The 17673-nt window shown below is 35.1% G+C and overlaps 1 protein-coding gene across 1 annotated transcript; it reads left to right on the top strand.

The window, feature by feature from the left end:
* The first annotated feature begins 1554 nt into the window (after positions 1-1554).
* LOC126815725 (thioredoxin-like protein 1) lies at positions 1555-9960 on the top strand. The gene is made up of 9 exons (XM_050541619.2): positions 1555-1739; positions 3737-3833; positions 5275-5445; positions 6094-6216; positions 6444-6510; positions 7385-7478; positions 7898-7973; positions 8920-9024; positions 9678-9960. The coding sequence occupies exons 1-9, from the start codon at positions 1639-1641 to the stop codon at positions 9705-9707; spliced, it is 864 nt and encodes a 287-aa protein (XP_050397576.2). The 5' UTR covers positions 1555-1638; the 3' UTR covers positions 9708-9960.
* The last annotated feature ends 7713 nt before the right edge of the window (positions 9961-17673 follow it).

Raw genomic sequence — 17673 nt, 5'->3', positions numbered from 1 at the left:
ATTATCGGCGATAACACGTAGATTGACATGATTTACGGTGTCGACGTGCTATAAACAACATTCACTCATTCATTTATTTAGGTCAATACTGCCAGTTTATGAACAGAAGACATTTTTTTTTTTTTTTATCAGAGCTGAGTATTAACGCAATACTCTTTCGCCCTCTATTAATTCTACGGAAGCGTAATATGGCCATTAATTTATTCTTTTCTAAATTTTAAAGCCTGTAAGTCAATAACTTGAAAATTCCGGGTAGTAAAAGGTCATACAAAAAAGATAATACGCCCACACAGCAGCCTTGAAACAAATATAGGCTACCAGAAAATTCAAGTTAGTATCTTGAAAATTCAAGTTAGTAACTTGAAAATTCAAGTTAGTATCTTGAAAATTCAAGTTAGTATCTTGAAAATTCAAGTTAGTAACTTGGAAATTCAAATTTGCTAACTTGAAAATTCAAGTTAGTAACTTGAAAATTCAATTTAGTAACTTGAAAATTCAATTTAGTAACTTGAAACTTGAAAATAGAATAATAAAAAAATATGTGGCCCTATTACGCTTCCGTATAATTCAGTAAATTTCCAAAATAATAAATCCTATGGCAAAATAATGTCAACTTTGATGCCATAGAATGGAAATAATTTTCAAATTGACGAATCTTTATTAATTTACTATTACTATCGGCAATCTGCGGACACAATATAAAAGAATGAATGAAATGCGAGTTTCTATGCCACTTTTTTGTTCCAACTGGGAAAAAAAAGGTGAGAGATACAACATGCGGTGTGCTATGAGCAAAATTTGGCCTGGACTGCAATTGAATTCCAACTGTCATGGGTTCTTTTTCGTCAACACCAAGGTATACACTGGACCTCGTTTTTTGTCCCATCCAAACTATTAGACATTGACCTTGTCAGGCCATCCGACACGCAACACTGACAACCGGAAATCACGCTGAAAAAAGACAAAACAGGGAACTTTCAGGACCAACACCAGAATCAAACCCTGGGCTCTCTGGTTAGTGAGCCAGTATACCAGTTATACACTGAGCCACCATGGCTTCCATAAAATCAGACCATACACAATCAAAGGTAGGCTTTTGATTCCACATGCAGGACTATATCGCTATCATCTTAGATAAATAGGCCTAAAGCTGGGAGGGATCCAGGATTTTCAGCAGTGACAATTTTCTGATTTCTAAATGAAATTTCATCATTACCGGTACATTAAAATACAATTATTATATGACTATATATATGAGAAATGTAGTGATTTGTAAAACCATGGACCTGTAAAACCATGGACATACAAACTTGGCTTTCCAAAATGATCTAGGGGTAAAATATGTGTTGTAGACCGGGCTCCCGGACTAAAATGTTAACTTTAGTATACAAATGCCGAAATACGACAACAAGTGAAGAAATAATAATTAAGCACGATGAATATAGGACACTGAATAAAGAGCTTGTTGGTTTTCCATAAATATTAATGTGTATTGCCAATTTTCGTTCCGTTTTATCATGTCAGATTCATATTTTGCAGTACCGGTAACCGCTTTGATGAGAGTTATTCCCCCTGATTTTGATTTGGATACAATTTTTTATTAATTTACGTTTTGGGCTTATTACTCTTTTAAACAAAATGACGGGTAATGTGAAACAGATATTAGAAGACAGCCAATTTCAACCAGAATTAACTTCTGCTGGTCCTAAACTAGTCGTTGTTGATTTCTTTGCCACATGGTAAGAAAATGCAAGACAAAAACAACCTACCCTATCATCAATATCACAGCATCAGAGCATGTCATTCGCCTTTTACATGTAGTTTTATGCTTCATCATCATGGAAATTCTTGTCTTAAGTCTTGTCTTATCTAGTCATAATCCTACAGAAGCATTCCTGACTTGGATAACCTCGCCATCTAGTTCCTTTAGGAATGGTCTCTGATCGGACGCTGTCTGCTGACAATTCCTATCCGTCCCTATAATTATAATATTATATAGCTGAAAATATCGCTCTCCTTGCCTTATATTTTTCACCGCGATTCTTTATTTTTCGCGAAAAAGAACCATTTTTCACACCATATCTGACACAAATTTATAATAATTCAGCACTATTTTCAATTTAGCGATTAAAAAAACATGCGCTATGCACATGTTTGAGTAGTCTTAATATTTTGTGTATGTTTTTTAATCGCAAAATTCTACTTGATAATAGTGTTGAATTATTATAAATTTATGTCAGATGATTCCTTTTGGTGAACAAGAAAGAATCACGGTGAAAAATAGTCAGTAAGGATTCCAAAATAGCTATGAATGCTGTAACGTTATCGTGGCTAATTTTCATTGATGACGTCAAAAATCAGGACACGCATTACAATACACTAATTTGTAAACAGATGTCTGTACTTAAAATTATAATGATTTATATGTTATGAATCAGCATTGAATTAGCCTTTCAATGGTGTTACCGGTATTTAGATTTTGGTACATTAATTATATGCCGAGAAATTATCAGTTGAACAGTGCATACAACATATCAATGGATTTTCTCACCTTAAAATTTCATGGCACACAGTTTTTTTTCCACTTTCTAGTTTTGTATGCTATATTTAGTCCTTCGGTAGCTAATGGTGACAGACGGGAGATCCAGAATTCTTGTCCAATCAAAAAGAGGGAATGCTAAATTTTAATATATCACTTGCACTGGATTTCTAACTCAATTAGAAACCAAGATATGCCAAATTGATGAAATAATTAGCTTTTTAATATTATTTATAAAATGAAATTTTCACACGCGCACATGGATTTGTGAAGAAGAATATGTTTTCAACAAACTGCAAAAAAAATTATTCTAAAATATTAATAAATAAATAGCCACGACTTTAATATGTGAGTGAGGGGTAGGGGTCAATTCCGTTTATATATATTAGAATTTCCGTTTATTACTTCTAGAGTTCTGGCCCTTGTTTCACTTTGTTGAACCTTGTGAACTCTATTACGCCAAAAGTTATCTTCCGATCTTTGTGAAATTTATATTCATGATCTAAATTAGTGAAACGAAGAAGCCTATTGAATTTCAGCAATTTCCGTCAATTATTTCTAGAGTTATGGCCCTTGTTTCACTTTGTTGCACCTTGGGAACGCTCTAACAGTAACATCAAAAGTTATCGACCGATTTGTATGAAATTTACATGCATCATTTAAATTAGTAAAGAGAAGAATGCTATTGAATTTCAGCAATTTCCGTTTATTACTTCTAAAGTTATGGCCCTTGTTTCTCTTTGTTGCACTTTGTGAACACTCTAACCTCAAACAAAGTTATCTGCCGGTCTGTATGAAATTTATATGTGCCATTTCAGTTAGTAAAAAGAACAATCCTATTGAACCTCTTGAATGACAAAATTGATCATCTGATCTGTATGAAATTTATATGCATTATTTAAATTAGTAAAACAAAAAAGCCTGTCCAATTTCAACAATTTCTGTAGATGACCTCCAGAGCTGAGACCCTTGTTTCAGTTTGTAGAACCTTGTGAATATAAATGACATTATTATTATTATTATTATTATCCCTCAAATGACAAAAATTATAATCTGATCTGTATGGAACTGTCTTGTAAAGGTCCCCTATTACCACAAAGGAATAAATATGCGACAACCCTTGTCGACCACTTGGACTATTTAGCTGCTGTGGGCGTATGTTTCGTTGCCTGGCAACCTATCTTCTTTTTAATTAAGGTGTGGACCTTGTCAAAGAATAGCTCCATTTTTTGAAGAATTGAGTACTAAATATCCCAGAGCTGTGTTTTTGAAAGTTGATGTTGACAAATGTCCTGTAAGTAGCCTACACAGGTAATTTTATTATATGACAGCTAATAGACAATGTAGGATAACTACCAGTAATCTTACACAACAAAACAGGGACAGAACAAAAGCTGTACAATTAGAACATACCCAAAGTAGGTTTTACCAGTTCAGAAACAAGATGCCATAGTTATTATTTCACTAAGCATAATAGTCTTATTTCAGAAATAGAAACTATGTTATGCAATAATACATGCAAATCTGTCTGATCTTAATTTAGAAATAATTAACTAATTTAGAAATAAGGCCTAATATAGGAGACTTTGCCCATACTCATAGCTTTTCAGCAGTAATTTTATAGTGGTAGCATATGTATGGTAAAATTTATAGAGTGCTGGTATGAAAATTTTATGGGGTAAATGTCAGTTTAACGATAATTTTCATCTCAGAGAAAGGTCAACACATATTATTGTCCCCCGCCTTTCGAAGAAAGCAGGGTACTATTAAAGTGGGTCCGTCCGTTAGTTTCATTACATCAATACCTTGCCTAAGTTCAATAATGAGCATTTTCTGCTCAGGGTAATCAGAGCATTAAGCAATTTGATTGGTCGAGACTTTGGAACACAATAACTCTCCTTGTGTAGACGTGCATTTTCTACTTAGGGTAACCAGAGATAATTAATTTGATTGGCTGATGCTTTGGGACACAATTGGTTCCGGGTTCTAATTTAGTTAGAGTGATGAAACTTGGTGTATAGTTTCATTACATCAATACCTTGACTAAGTTCGATAATGAGCATTTTCTGCTTAGGCTAAGTAGCAATAAGCAATTTGATGGGTTATGACTTTGAGACATAACATATCTGCTTTTAATTGAGGTAGAATCATTAAACTTGGTGTAGATGTTGATTAGATGAATGTCTTGACTGAGTTCAGTAATTTACATTTCCCGCTAAAGATAAGCAGAGTTAAGCAATTTCAGTGGTCAATGCTTTGGTACAAGATAACTTTGATTTTAACTGATGGAGAGTGATGAAACTTAGTGTATAGTTTCACTACCAGTTTGATTGTGAATATTATATGCTTAGACTAAATATAGATATTCAGGACAGTTTGATTGCTCAATACTTTTGGAAAAGATAAATGTGCAATTAATGTATAAGTGTCATCTATTTATTTTGGGATTTCGGTGGGGGACATCAGCCTCACTGTTGGCTTGTTGATTTTGCTTTAACACCAAGTAGATAAATGTTTCATCGTTTCATGCTCATTTCCATTTAATGAATCTTATGTTTTAGGGAAATGTCTTTCAGTTTCCTTCAGTTTAAGCTATTTTGATTGGTTACCTTTTAAAGCACAAAGGTAATCTAAATGGTTACAGAAATCACTTAGTAACAGGAAGACATTATTTCAGTGCTAGGAATATCTTGCTCAGACACTTTAAATCGTATAGCAAATAATGTTCATTTTAGGAAGCAGCATCATCACAGGGGGTGTCTGCAATGCCAACATTTGTTTTTTATCGAAATAAAGTGAAAATAGACACATCAAGAGGGTCAGATTCAGCCGCTCTAGAAGAAAAGGTGAAAGCATGGTATGGTGATGAAGATGGAGATGATGACGCTACACCAGTTAAGGGACATGTATGTAGACAATAACTAAGTCACAGTGTATGTAAATGTTCATAAAAAAGGAGAGATGATTTATATTTTCTACGGTAATTGAACATAATGTTAGGACAAATCTAATCATTTTCAAGTAGCTTTTTGCATTTGATACTGTTGAGTTGTTCAGATGGGACGACAAGCCATGGTCCGGTGGACACATTGATGTGCACGTAAAGGAGCCCTTGGCAGTGGGAATTCAAAAGAGTAAGCCGTAGCGCCACTGTCTGGGCAAAATTTCCCTCACAGCACACTGTATGGCGTATGCCCGTCTTCATTAGCCTAGTCAGAGCAGAACAGTAGGACGTTAAACCCCATTTCATTTTATTTTCATTACTACAGTTGCTTCATAATAAAGTCTCGATTATCCATTTTATGGTAACCACATCAACCACAAAACATATTTAAATCTAATTATATCGCAGCCATCCGATGGCATCGAGAGTTGATTATGGTCTTGGTAAGTTAATTAATGTCTAATTAATAATTTATTTAACATTTCAGGCCTAAAAAAAGACCTGCGATAGGCAGATTTAGCTCTTGCATAATGCCTGTTTGACTAGACTGTTCATAAAGCTATTCTAATACACAAAATTGTTATTTATTTTCAAATAATTACTTTTTCAGATGGATCTTTCATCCTTTCTTCTCAAATCAGAATGTGAATGCTTGAACGAATCTGATGACCACCCGTATACACATGCTTTGACTTCAAAAGGAGGCTATCTTGAATCAGATTGCGATGAGCAGGTTAGCCTAAATATAGACATAAATATATAATTATGCCATACTTTAGAAATAAGACACTAAATTAAATAAATTATAAGCAGTGGGTATATTTTTTTGCCTAAATTTTGAATTTTCTAATTATGCTCAAGGCAAATTGAAAATAATTATTTTATCAATGATTGTGAAAGTGTCACTTTAAATTTACTTTTAAATTTGTATTTTGTTGGGGTTTTTTTTTCATTTTATAGCTTATAATTCAACTATCATTTAATCAAGCTGTGAAGATTCATTCTATGAAAATAAATGGACCAGCTGGTAGGAATACACATTATTATTTTAGAAATATATTTATAAATTTTATTGATGACCACCACATTTATATCAATTTGAACCCAAATGTTTACAAAAAGATCAGAAAAAACAAGAAAACATCAGAAGCATAGTTAGTATTAATATATTTTGTGCTGCCATGAAAACGATAGTTCATACCCATATACAGGGGGTGTGGTTACAAAGGAAGGTATGGTATTACGAGAACTGTAAAGGTGGCTAAATAAATGAAGAAAGGGACTATTGCAAATTTGTACAGAATTGATATATAAATTGATGAGGGGCCACACCAATTTTATTTTCTGTTCTTCGGTAAACCTGTAAGTAAAGTGTTTCTTCTTATTTCTTCAGAAAAACATCTTATTTAAAATCCCAAAGTAATTGGTTGCGATGTATAAAAGCTTTTAGTTCGTGTGACTACTTATATATCAGGACCCCGACGGACAGAAAATCAAACTGGTGTGGTCTGAGGACATTATTTTCAAATTTGGTGTGAAGCATTAGGTCATAAGAGGATTTTTTTTTTTTAAACAATATTTATTCAGAAATTGAGGGGATTGGGGAACAGGCAAGGCCTATATTAACCCCTCTCCCGGTTACAAATAAATTACATAATATACAATATATTGAAAAAACAAATAAGAAAAAAAAAGGAATAGATAAAAAGGAAATTATATATAAGAGGATGATTCATATTGCTGTAAACGTTGGCATTGGGAGGATGATCACTGTAGATTTTCAGCATTGTAAAATATGTGGACCACAAACAGTTTTTAGCATTTTCCAAGCAATGCAATTTAATGTTTACACAGATTTGTTTATTTTACAGACTAACTATAATTCTTTGATTAAATTTCAGATAAAGGACCAAAAGGTATTAAACTTTTTATAAATCAGCCAAGGACATTAGATTTTGACCAGGCCGAGTCCATGGCACCAGTTCAAATTATTGAGTAAGTATACCATAAATAAAAGTGTTACATAGTTCGAAGACTAATTCTTGGATTGTTATCACAAGTTGGAAATACAATAAAATTGACTGATTGGGACTGGCTTCATCTTTCGTAATCCGTACTAGTAATTATAAGGAATATAGAAAAAAATTGGTTCTTTTAAAATATGGTCGTATACAAGAGTTGTTGTTAAGATTTTACTGTACTTGGAATATTAAAATAAATAAAATAAACAATATCTTTATTAACATCGCCCTTGATCATTTAAACTCCATGTACGTGGTTATTTTCAAGTGGTTATTTGTTATGAGTTTTATCTATGACGTTTGTTGAGAACTTTCTCAAAATGTTTGAATGAGCAATAGACAATTCTTATCTTCAAAATAAACATATATTTTAATGGTTTGTTTTATATCCAGGCTTACACCAACTGACTTAGCTGACGGAATTGTACCACTAAGATTTGTAAAATTTCAGAATGTACAAACATTAACAGTAAGTTTTATTTCATTTCTATTGTATCTTCTTTTTATATAGATGGGAGCTGCAGTGGCTCAGTGTGTAATGGCACTGTCTCGCTAACCTGATCCCAGTGCTGGCTGCGAAGTTCCTCATGATGTCGATGATGCAGGACGGAGGGCCTGGCAAGGATAGTGTCCAATCATTCAGATGGAACAAAAAACCAATTGCTTTCTGGGCAAAATTTCCCTCATAGCACAGGTTATAGCTTATGCCTGTCTCCATTAGCACGTGGGGGGTTGGATGGCCGAATGGTTAGCACGCGCGCGCTGTATCATACAGTCTGTCAGTGAGTCAACTGGCGGGGTTGCGATTCCCCGGTTGTACGTGACAAGGAGTAGGGTCGCCTGTCCAACCTTGTGGGTTTTCTTCGGGTCCTCCGGTTTCCTCCCACTGCTAAAGAACCCTACGCGCAAGCGAATTATTAAAATAAAATTGAACCATGTGTTAGTCCCGAAATGACCTAGTTTGTGTTGAGTGGAGGTTAAACCCTATTTCTCCCTCTCCCATTAGCCTGTTAGGTGCAGAAAAGTAGGATGTTAAACCCCATTTCATTCGTTAATTCGTGGATAGATAAAAGTAAAATGCAAACTTCTACAATTTTGTTACCATATTCTGTGTCCATATAAAGAAAGAGTCAACTGTTCGGATATATTGATGTTGGTTGAAATTCAGTTCTAGAAAATTGCTGAAAGAAATTTGAATTCAATTGATAACAGTGCCGCAAACTGATCATTAATTTGGCAATCATTCATGTTATACTCGGCTTCAACTAACTTGTCTAAGTATGGGTGGAAGTCAGAAAAATCATAAAATATAACTCAATTCCACATCACATCATCTTCTAACCTGAAAAATAGAGTAAAAACATTAATAACAATTTTCATGATATATTTTATCAATGGTGTTTTGTATTTTTCAGTTATTTATAAAAGATAACCAAGAAGGTGGAGTGGTAACACAAGTAGATTATATTGGTTTTATAGGTACTCCTGTTAGTTCTACAAATATGTCTGATTTTAAGAGGGTAAGTATATTTTAATTACTGAAAAGAATGACAGAAATGAACAAAAACTCATTGTGTATACAAAGGTGGACCAAAGCTTTAGATATCACCTGTTACAAGTGTCTTGCTTCATCTGATACACTGTACAAGAGCCATATTGTTTTTTTCATTTTGATTAAAGCCTGGATCCATTCACTTGATTTGATATTTGTTGTTTGTTTATTGCATTGTCTATGTAGTTTGTCTTGTCTGCAGGTTTGTCTTGTCAGTTTTGTTTTGCATGTAGTGTGGTTCTCCTGCACTGGGAGAGGCAGTGACTGTTCGGCATGTTGTTAGGGATATGGATATGGTACCTTTTAATGGGCTGAGTAGATCTGTCAGGATTTCAAAACTGTTCATTTGTCAGGAATGTGTGGCAAATTATTCAAATGCCACTGTGAGGAAATGAAAGTGAAGTACTGTTTCAATCAAATTCATCTCTCACATTATTGTAAAAAAAGACACCATAGGAAAAGAATATGACCCATTAAAATTCTTGGGGAAATAATCTTAAACACTTTTCCCTTTTGATTGGAAAATTCATGTATTATTAATCAATCGAAGAGTTCATTTCAGTTTTATTATCTCTAGAATTTAATAAAATAAAAAAAATTGTTTTTTTCTTTTATTTTCAGGTGGCAGGGAAAAAGGGAGAAAGTCATTAAGTTAAAAAAAAAACCCACAACATTAACTTATAATCCATGTACCATACTTTCAGTTTTGCAGAATCAAGAATAGCAGAAATAAATCCCATTTTTGTTTATGTTTATTATCACCTCTCAATGATTTGTCATCTTATTTTCAGAAAAACTATAAATACCAATATCATAACTTGAGATATTGATAGAATTATTTTATTTGTGAAATTATTCATGCCTATTGTACAAATTGGAAATAAATTGTTTAAATTCTTTAAAATTGATCATTTTGTGTTTAGGTAATTTGTATGGATTTTAGTTATATGCATTGTATATAGCTGTGCAATTGTCTGGGAAATGTTCCATAATTGATAACTTTATTCTTCATTAAAATGAAAGTATCCAAATAGAAGTAAATAACAAATATATATATATATATATATATCCTGTTTTAGATACCCTGCGTATTAAATCGGGGAAAGGGGGGTGGTTGAGTCAAGTAGCATGGTTTCTGCATAAAGCTTGTACATGAAACTGCTAAAGATCCCTGAAATAAAATAGTACCATCTGTTAGTCCCAGAATGACCTGGTTTGTGTCAAGTGGATGTTAAAACCCGATTTCTCTTTCTGTTTCTTGCTTATTACATCAATATTTTTTAAGAAAATAATATTTTTTCGTTTCAAAACACACCTTTATTCTTACATTCCCAAATTTTGTATTGACTTTCAAGAAACATATATAACATAAATAATAGATAGTTGTCAGCTGTATAAACCCAAACTTACAGACAGCAGGATATAAATATTGCTAAGTTAAGAAGTTTCTGTTAAATGCCTATTTACCTACACAATTTTATGTAATGATTATTTTCATTAGAATGAATTTTGAGTAAATTATCTGAGCATTAAGGAAAATATATACACTAAACAATAAAAAAAAACCAGTACGAATTCAAGATCAGAGAGGCACCTCAATCAAATCATTCTAGAAAACGACTTACTAAATGGATCAAAGCAGTTTTTTGTGAACAGTATGTTGACACATTAGTGATTAATTCATCACAATTCGAAGACATTACGAGAAGGTTTAGAGTCTGTACACAGTCTATACATCAGTATCCGGTGTGTCCACCGTGTGTGTCAATAACAACAGTGCAGCGTCTGTAGATGGAGTGGACCAGACGATTGATGAACACCATTGGCACCTGGAACCACACTCTCAGAAAAGCCTGGCGCAATCCATCGGTTGTGTTATTACATCGGTACGATGTTATTAAGTCTCCTCTGAATTTCATCCCAAAGATGTTCAATCGGGTTTAAGTCTGGACTAAGGGCTAGCCAGTGCGTAACGTTGACACCGTTCTGCTGAAGAAAGTCCCGAGTAACTCGGCGGTGTGGGCACGGCATTGTCATGCTGGAAAAGATTGTTTCGATGACGTGCGAAATGTGGTATGACATGGACCAAGATTTTGGAACACCACAGGACCCACTCTCTGGTTCAAGCCGATTCCACCCCAAACCATTGTGCTTGGACCTCCCCATAGCCTCGTTCCATGACACACTGGTCAGAATAACGCTGGCCATGTTCTGGTTCTGTAGTTGATATGCAATATCGACTCCCATCTGTGAACAGATCAGTTCTCCATTGCCTGTGTCACCAGTTCTGGTGTTTTTGGGCAAATTGTAGACGTTCACGTTGACGGCGAGGGTTGAGGATCGGTCTACAGCAATGGATGTTCTCTCTGGTGAGACGTCAGCGACCTGTATCAATACTGATGGGTCTTCCGTGTGTTCCCACTGTCTGACGTGCTGTCTCAGATGCCTGTGTGAAGGGATTCTGCACGTGCTGCGCACAACATGGTGATCTTAGTTTACCAAATCGGGGGCGATCATCAGTGGTGTAGTAATGTGTCCCGAAAGCGTTGCTGAAGCCTGTAGATGGTCCGAACATTGACTTGGAAGTGATTGGCAACAGCTTGGGAAATGTGGCCAGTGTCGAGTCTTCCAAGCCACTGGTTCCTCTGAGCTGTCATGATTCGTGGCATGCTATTGACGTTGTAGTGTGAATGATTCAACCAGGTATAGGATGCATTTTATAGGGCTGGTCCGGGTGAACAGCACGTGCAGCATAAGATACATGAAAATCATGGAGAACACAGTACCATCTCAAAAGTCAGGTTGCGTTTTTGAGAACATTTCCTGGGTTCAATTCTGTGTTTGGGAAGGAGCCTGATTGCTCAGGTAAAGTTGGAGATTTGGTCACAAATATACAATAAAAACATTTGGCAAGTTTTATGCAATGCTCTATTCAGAGTAACATACCAACCTGACCTTTCTTTTGCTGCTTAGTATATTATATGGCTACTCACACTTCACTTAAAGATACATTATGGGAGATTAGATAAAGAGCTGGCAGTTTTCACTATAATAGTTAAAAACTAGATAATGTAAAGGGAATTTGCTGAAAATTTCAGTCAAAGTGATCCACTCTGAACTAAGGTTTTAGCGATTGAATTTTGAGTCTAGCCTCGATCATCATTACTAAAATCTGTAAGATAAAAAACATAGTCTCGATTATCCATTTTTTGATTTAATTATCAATGAACGTTAATCAGCAGATAGGATTTCAATCCAGAAAATATCGCAGGCTAGTGATGACATAGAGTTGATTATGGTTTGGATAAGTTAATTAATGTCTAATTAATAATTTAGATAACATTTCAGGCCTAAAGAAAGACGTGCAATTGGCAGATTTAGCTCTTGCATCATGTATGTTTAAAATTAAGTATGTATTCATTATTAGATCTGAGGTCTTTAGGCATAAAATAGGTACCAATTACAGAACAAAGCAATTTTCATAGCCCACATTAACGACAATCAAATATATATTTCTAATCCTTTTAACTTTTTTTAAACATCCACGTATTTTATTTGGCTGTTATTCCTGTTTGTCCATCTTTCTATGGTCTGTCCTTCACACTTTTTGGGACACAATAACTCTCCTAATTGGGCTTGAATGTCAATTTCAATTTCGGGACAGTGTGACACCTGCATTACTGAAATACCTAAATGTAAATTTAACGAAGATCTGCAAAAACAATTTTTGCGAGACCTTCAAACTGGACGATTTGAAACAGAAACTGAATGTAAAATGTGCTTAAAATCTTCTGAAATAACGTAAGATCTACACATAAGCCTACATCTAGATTATCTCTTTCGTTAATTACATTAACAATTTCTAATATTCCCGATTCTCTTCTGTAATCACTCTTTGTCGATGTTCAAGTACGGTACTTCTGTAGTGCGGCGCTAAGTCACAAATTACAACACACCGGACCCATTCTCGATCCTTTCATTAGTCACTTATTTTATTTTTTAGATCATGCATTTCTGTTGCTTATGGTGAAAAGGCTGATTTAACTGATCATCTTAAATCAGCCAAGCGTAAACGGGCAGCATCTTATGTTAACACAACTGCATCTTTATTTACCTCCTTTGCTAGTTATGCCCCTGAAGCTAGACGAATATTAGCAGCAGAGGATACGATGGCGTTCCACATGTTCAAGCATTATCAAAGTTAAAATCAATGGACTGTACTTCCAATCTCATATCTAAATTATTTAAGGAGTCCGATACAGCAAAGAAATTTACGTCAGCAAGAATGAAAACTGGGGCCATGATAAATAATGTAATAGCACCCCACTCAGTTTCAGAAATATTAGACGCATTACATGACGGGCCCTCTTTTGCACATCAACAGACGCGCCCAATCATGGCTACACAAAGATATTGCTTTGATCGTTCAATATTTTTCTCGTACTAATGGATACCAATCCAAACTTCTAAATCTGGAGGACATCAGATACCGTTAGCCAATACATAATTTCTTCTTTAAAACATTACAACATAACTTCAAAATGTATAGCCTTCGGATGGGACAATACAAACATTAATTTTGGAGGGCTTCCTCGAAAATCAGGAAATATGTTCTCAAACTTAAACTGGAATTAGAAGTTGGTGAAAATTTAGTTGGAGTTGGTTGTCCTGCACACATTTTACACAATACTATACGCACAGCCTCGCATTCACTCATACCAGAATTTGCTTTCCCACAGTAAGACCAGGTGGCTATCTTTGTTCTCAGTCATAGAGCGTTTTTTGGGGGTTCACCTAAAATGCTAGTCTGTCTGTCTGACCGTCACACTTTTTTGGACACAATAACTCTCCCCCTGTACGTGTTTATTAGGTGGATCATGGTGGATGCCTTGACGGAGTTCGAAGATGAGCATTTCTGCTTCGGGTAAGTAGATATAAGCAATTTGATTTGTTGATGTTTTTGGACACGATAACTTTAGTTCTAATTATATGAGAGTGATGAAACTTGCTGTATAGTTTCATCACATCAATACCTTGACTAAGTTCGATAATGTACATTTTCTACTCAGGGTAAGCAGAGCGACAAGAGCAATTTGATTGGCCAAGACTTTAAACCAATAGGTTATTTTTCGGTTAGCAATGTTTTTTGTGTTTGTTTGTTTTTTTGTTTTTTTTCACAAAATACTACTTTAGAACTACATTCAAATCGTGTTTGAAAAGTTGACGTTGACATAAACTATACAGATTAGTTCTACATTACATAATAATCTGTGTTAGATAAATAATGACTATGTATTATTTATTATCGTAACAGGTCGTGTTTTCGGGTAAGATTTGAGTTAAAATGTATGTCTTGTTGGAGAAAATGATCATATCTATTTATGTTTGGGGAAATCTGTATTTCTGTTTTATAATAGCCTGGCGTGATGATATTGACAGTTTTATAAAAAGAGCGTGATCCCAAATTTGAATTTGTTCTTAAACGTTCTCGTATTCAAACTATCAATATCTCCTATTTTGAACATTTTCGTTCCAGCATCACGTTGAAGTTCTGAATCTGTTATCAGTTGATGATAAGTGTTACATTTTGTTAACGCATTGAATGGTATTGGTCCTGTTTTATCTTGGTTCAAGAGGATATATTTCATATCTGTGCCTGGTATAAATGCGTCGACTATTTGTAGAATTATAAAAGCTGTAATAAAACACTTTATATACATCTCGGATTATTATCTATTGTTCTGTATTATACGTTATTGAAACTGTTAATACAGTTAATACCCGTAGCATAAATGAGCACATAATTTGCAATAAGGCGCAATTTGTTCCCGAGATGTTGCAGTGACAAGTGTAGTTTGTGATTTATGACTATATATTCTTCTCTGTGTCTTCTATAAATAACAGGTCTGATCTCACGCCATATAGGATATATTCTTCTCCGTGTCTTGTCTAATAAAATAACAGATCTGATCCCACACAATACATACACGTATATGATATATTCTTCTCTGTGTCTTGTATAAACAACTGATATAAAAACGGTAATGTGTGATGTGTAACTATAGATACATGCTGATCAATTCGATCTTAGGTTTCGGCTATAAGTCAGCCCCCACTCCACCCCAACATTACTATGCTTGATACATTGGAACTGTAACCGAGGTAAAAGGAATGTCGGCAGAAAAATGATGGCCTTCGGTGAAAGCTCGTCACAAGCATTGTTTAAAAAAAAAAAAAGTTAATAATAACCTTGTTTGGTTCACCAATACACTCCCCCCCCCCCCTCTTCCAAGAAAAGTGTCAATGAGACATTGAACAGCTCCCCCCACCCCCACCCAACCCCCACCCCACCCAAACACACACACCTTACTCCACTTGATCCAACACAGACACGCCTTGTGGTTTTCAATGATTGTATTTTATACAGTCTGAGTTGATGAAGAAATTCCATCATGAAGAAATAACAACTTTAAACAGAAATTCAACATGATGCAAATTAGTAGGACTTTGAATTATTGTTATGTCCCAACAATAAAACATGTTTTGTTATGCCCCAAAAATACAATATATTTTGTTATGTCCCAGCAATACAATATATTTTGTTATCCCGACAATACAATATGTTTTCTTATGTCCCAACAATAAAGTATGTTTTTTTATGTCTCTACAAATAAATAAAAAATCCTTCATGAACTATTGGCTGGCTTGTACGAAAACTGACATCATAATTGTTATTACTTTAGGTACTTAGCTAAAAATAAAAATGGCGGCGCGAAATGAATAGAAACCAAATAAATTCATGCATATTACGTGGTCAAGATCCACTTTATTTCTAATGTATCCAGACAACTCAGACCAATTAATGGACCGCTCGGACCAAAACAGAAGACTACGCGGACAAAGACCAGCCGGACCAATTAATAGACCACTCGGACCAAAACAGAAAACCAAATCTGACCAATTAATAGACTATTCAGAGCAAAACAGAAGATTTTTCGGACCAAGACCATTCGGACCAATATTTTGCTTGACTTTTTGGTTTCATTATGTAAGATTTAGTTAAAGAGCTGGCTTTCCGTACTGTGATAGTTTAAAAATCGATAATGAGATTTGAATATATTGAAAATTACTTTATTCTATTTGAAATTATAAATTTCACCGAACATACTTGATTTGAAATTACAATATTCTTTTTTAAAAATTGAATATAAATCACTTTACATACATTCATATAACATTAATATCTGCTATTAGGCCCATTTAAGGTTTCAGAGAATAGAGTCTTACCACTTTAAAATGTTTTATGTACGACAGTTTACGAAGTTTTGAGTTTACTCTAATGTTTAAAATTGTTTATATGTAGGACAGTTTACATTGTTATAAATGGTTTATGTAGGGCAGTTTACGTAGTTTTAAGTGTTTAAAATGGCTTATGTAGGACAGTTTACGTTGTCATAAGTTTACCCTAATGTTTTTAAACATGGTTTATGTAGTAAGATAGTTTACGGTGTATTGCGTGTACTATGGTGTTTAAAATGGTATGTAGGAAATAAAAAATTGAAGTGAATTGAAATGGAATTTAACGTCCGATTGTTTTGATCCGACCGGGCTAGTCCCCTGCTTTCTTCGAAAGGCGGGGGCCGATTACCATGGGTGTTAATTTAAATACTGACCAAATTTTGATCTTCAAGAAGAGTCACAAATCAAACTACACTGTGATTAGTTCATTGCTTGTCAATCAATTAACTCAATATCATCTACAGTCTTCGACATTGCAAACATGACTACTCCCCCCCCCCCCCCGCCCCAGCAAATTCGCGACTTCGGCGCTCAATATTTTTTGGTTTTCGGGCGTTCTGTGCTCAATTTTGCGTTTGTCTTATCATAATAAAAATTGTCCCCGTTTCTTCAATGGAATCTCGTAACCCTGGACCCGTCTTCATTAGTCCAGTCGGAGCAGAACAATAGTTTTTGTTGTTGTTGTTCTTAGGGTTTAACGTCCACCGAAGGTGATATCGAAGACAAGTCTTATTTTTTTTTTTTATTATCTTAGCGCACGCGCAGGGGTCTTTCCTGTGGGAATTCAGAAACCGGAGTACCCGGAGGTTGAGAAGGCGCTCCCATCTCCAAGCCACATACGCTCACCAGACCCGTAGTTAGGAAAAAATGTTTTGCCCCCCCCCCCCCCCCCCGAAAAAAAATTTGCCGACCATAGCTGTACAGTGTAAAATACCTACTGTAGACTGTGCCGGGTGTGCCCCCCCCCCCCTAAACTTCACTGCCCCTCCGAAGCTAGCAAGCTGGCTAAAGGGCTGACGCTCACACCAGGGATCGAAAGCCAGCCGCAAGCCAGAGGTGACCGGCCACCTAGAGGTCGAAGCGCGGCACTCTAGACCACAAGGCCATCCCAGGGCGTTAAATTTCATTTATATTCCGGACAAGTGAAGAAATAAATTGTGGTCTGATCCCAGTAATTTTATTTGGAGTTGTGTCCCAGCAACCCTATTTATGAAATTAAACTAACCCGTTATTTATATGGATTTATTCACTATTGACAGTTAACTTAAACTAGTGTAGTTGATTGCATCACTTTATTACTTCTGATCCGGACATAACG

Source organism: Patella vulgata, chromosome 3 (genome assembly GCF_932274485.2).
Source record: "Patella vulgata chromosome 3, xgPatVulg1.2, whole genome shotgun sequence".
Taxonomy (NCBI): Eukaryota; Metazoa; Mollusca; class Gastropoda; family Patellidae; genus Patella; species Patella vulgata.
This window is presented reverse-complemented; position numbering and strand designations above follow the sequence as displayed.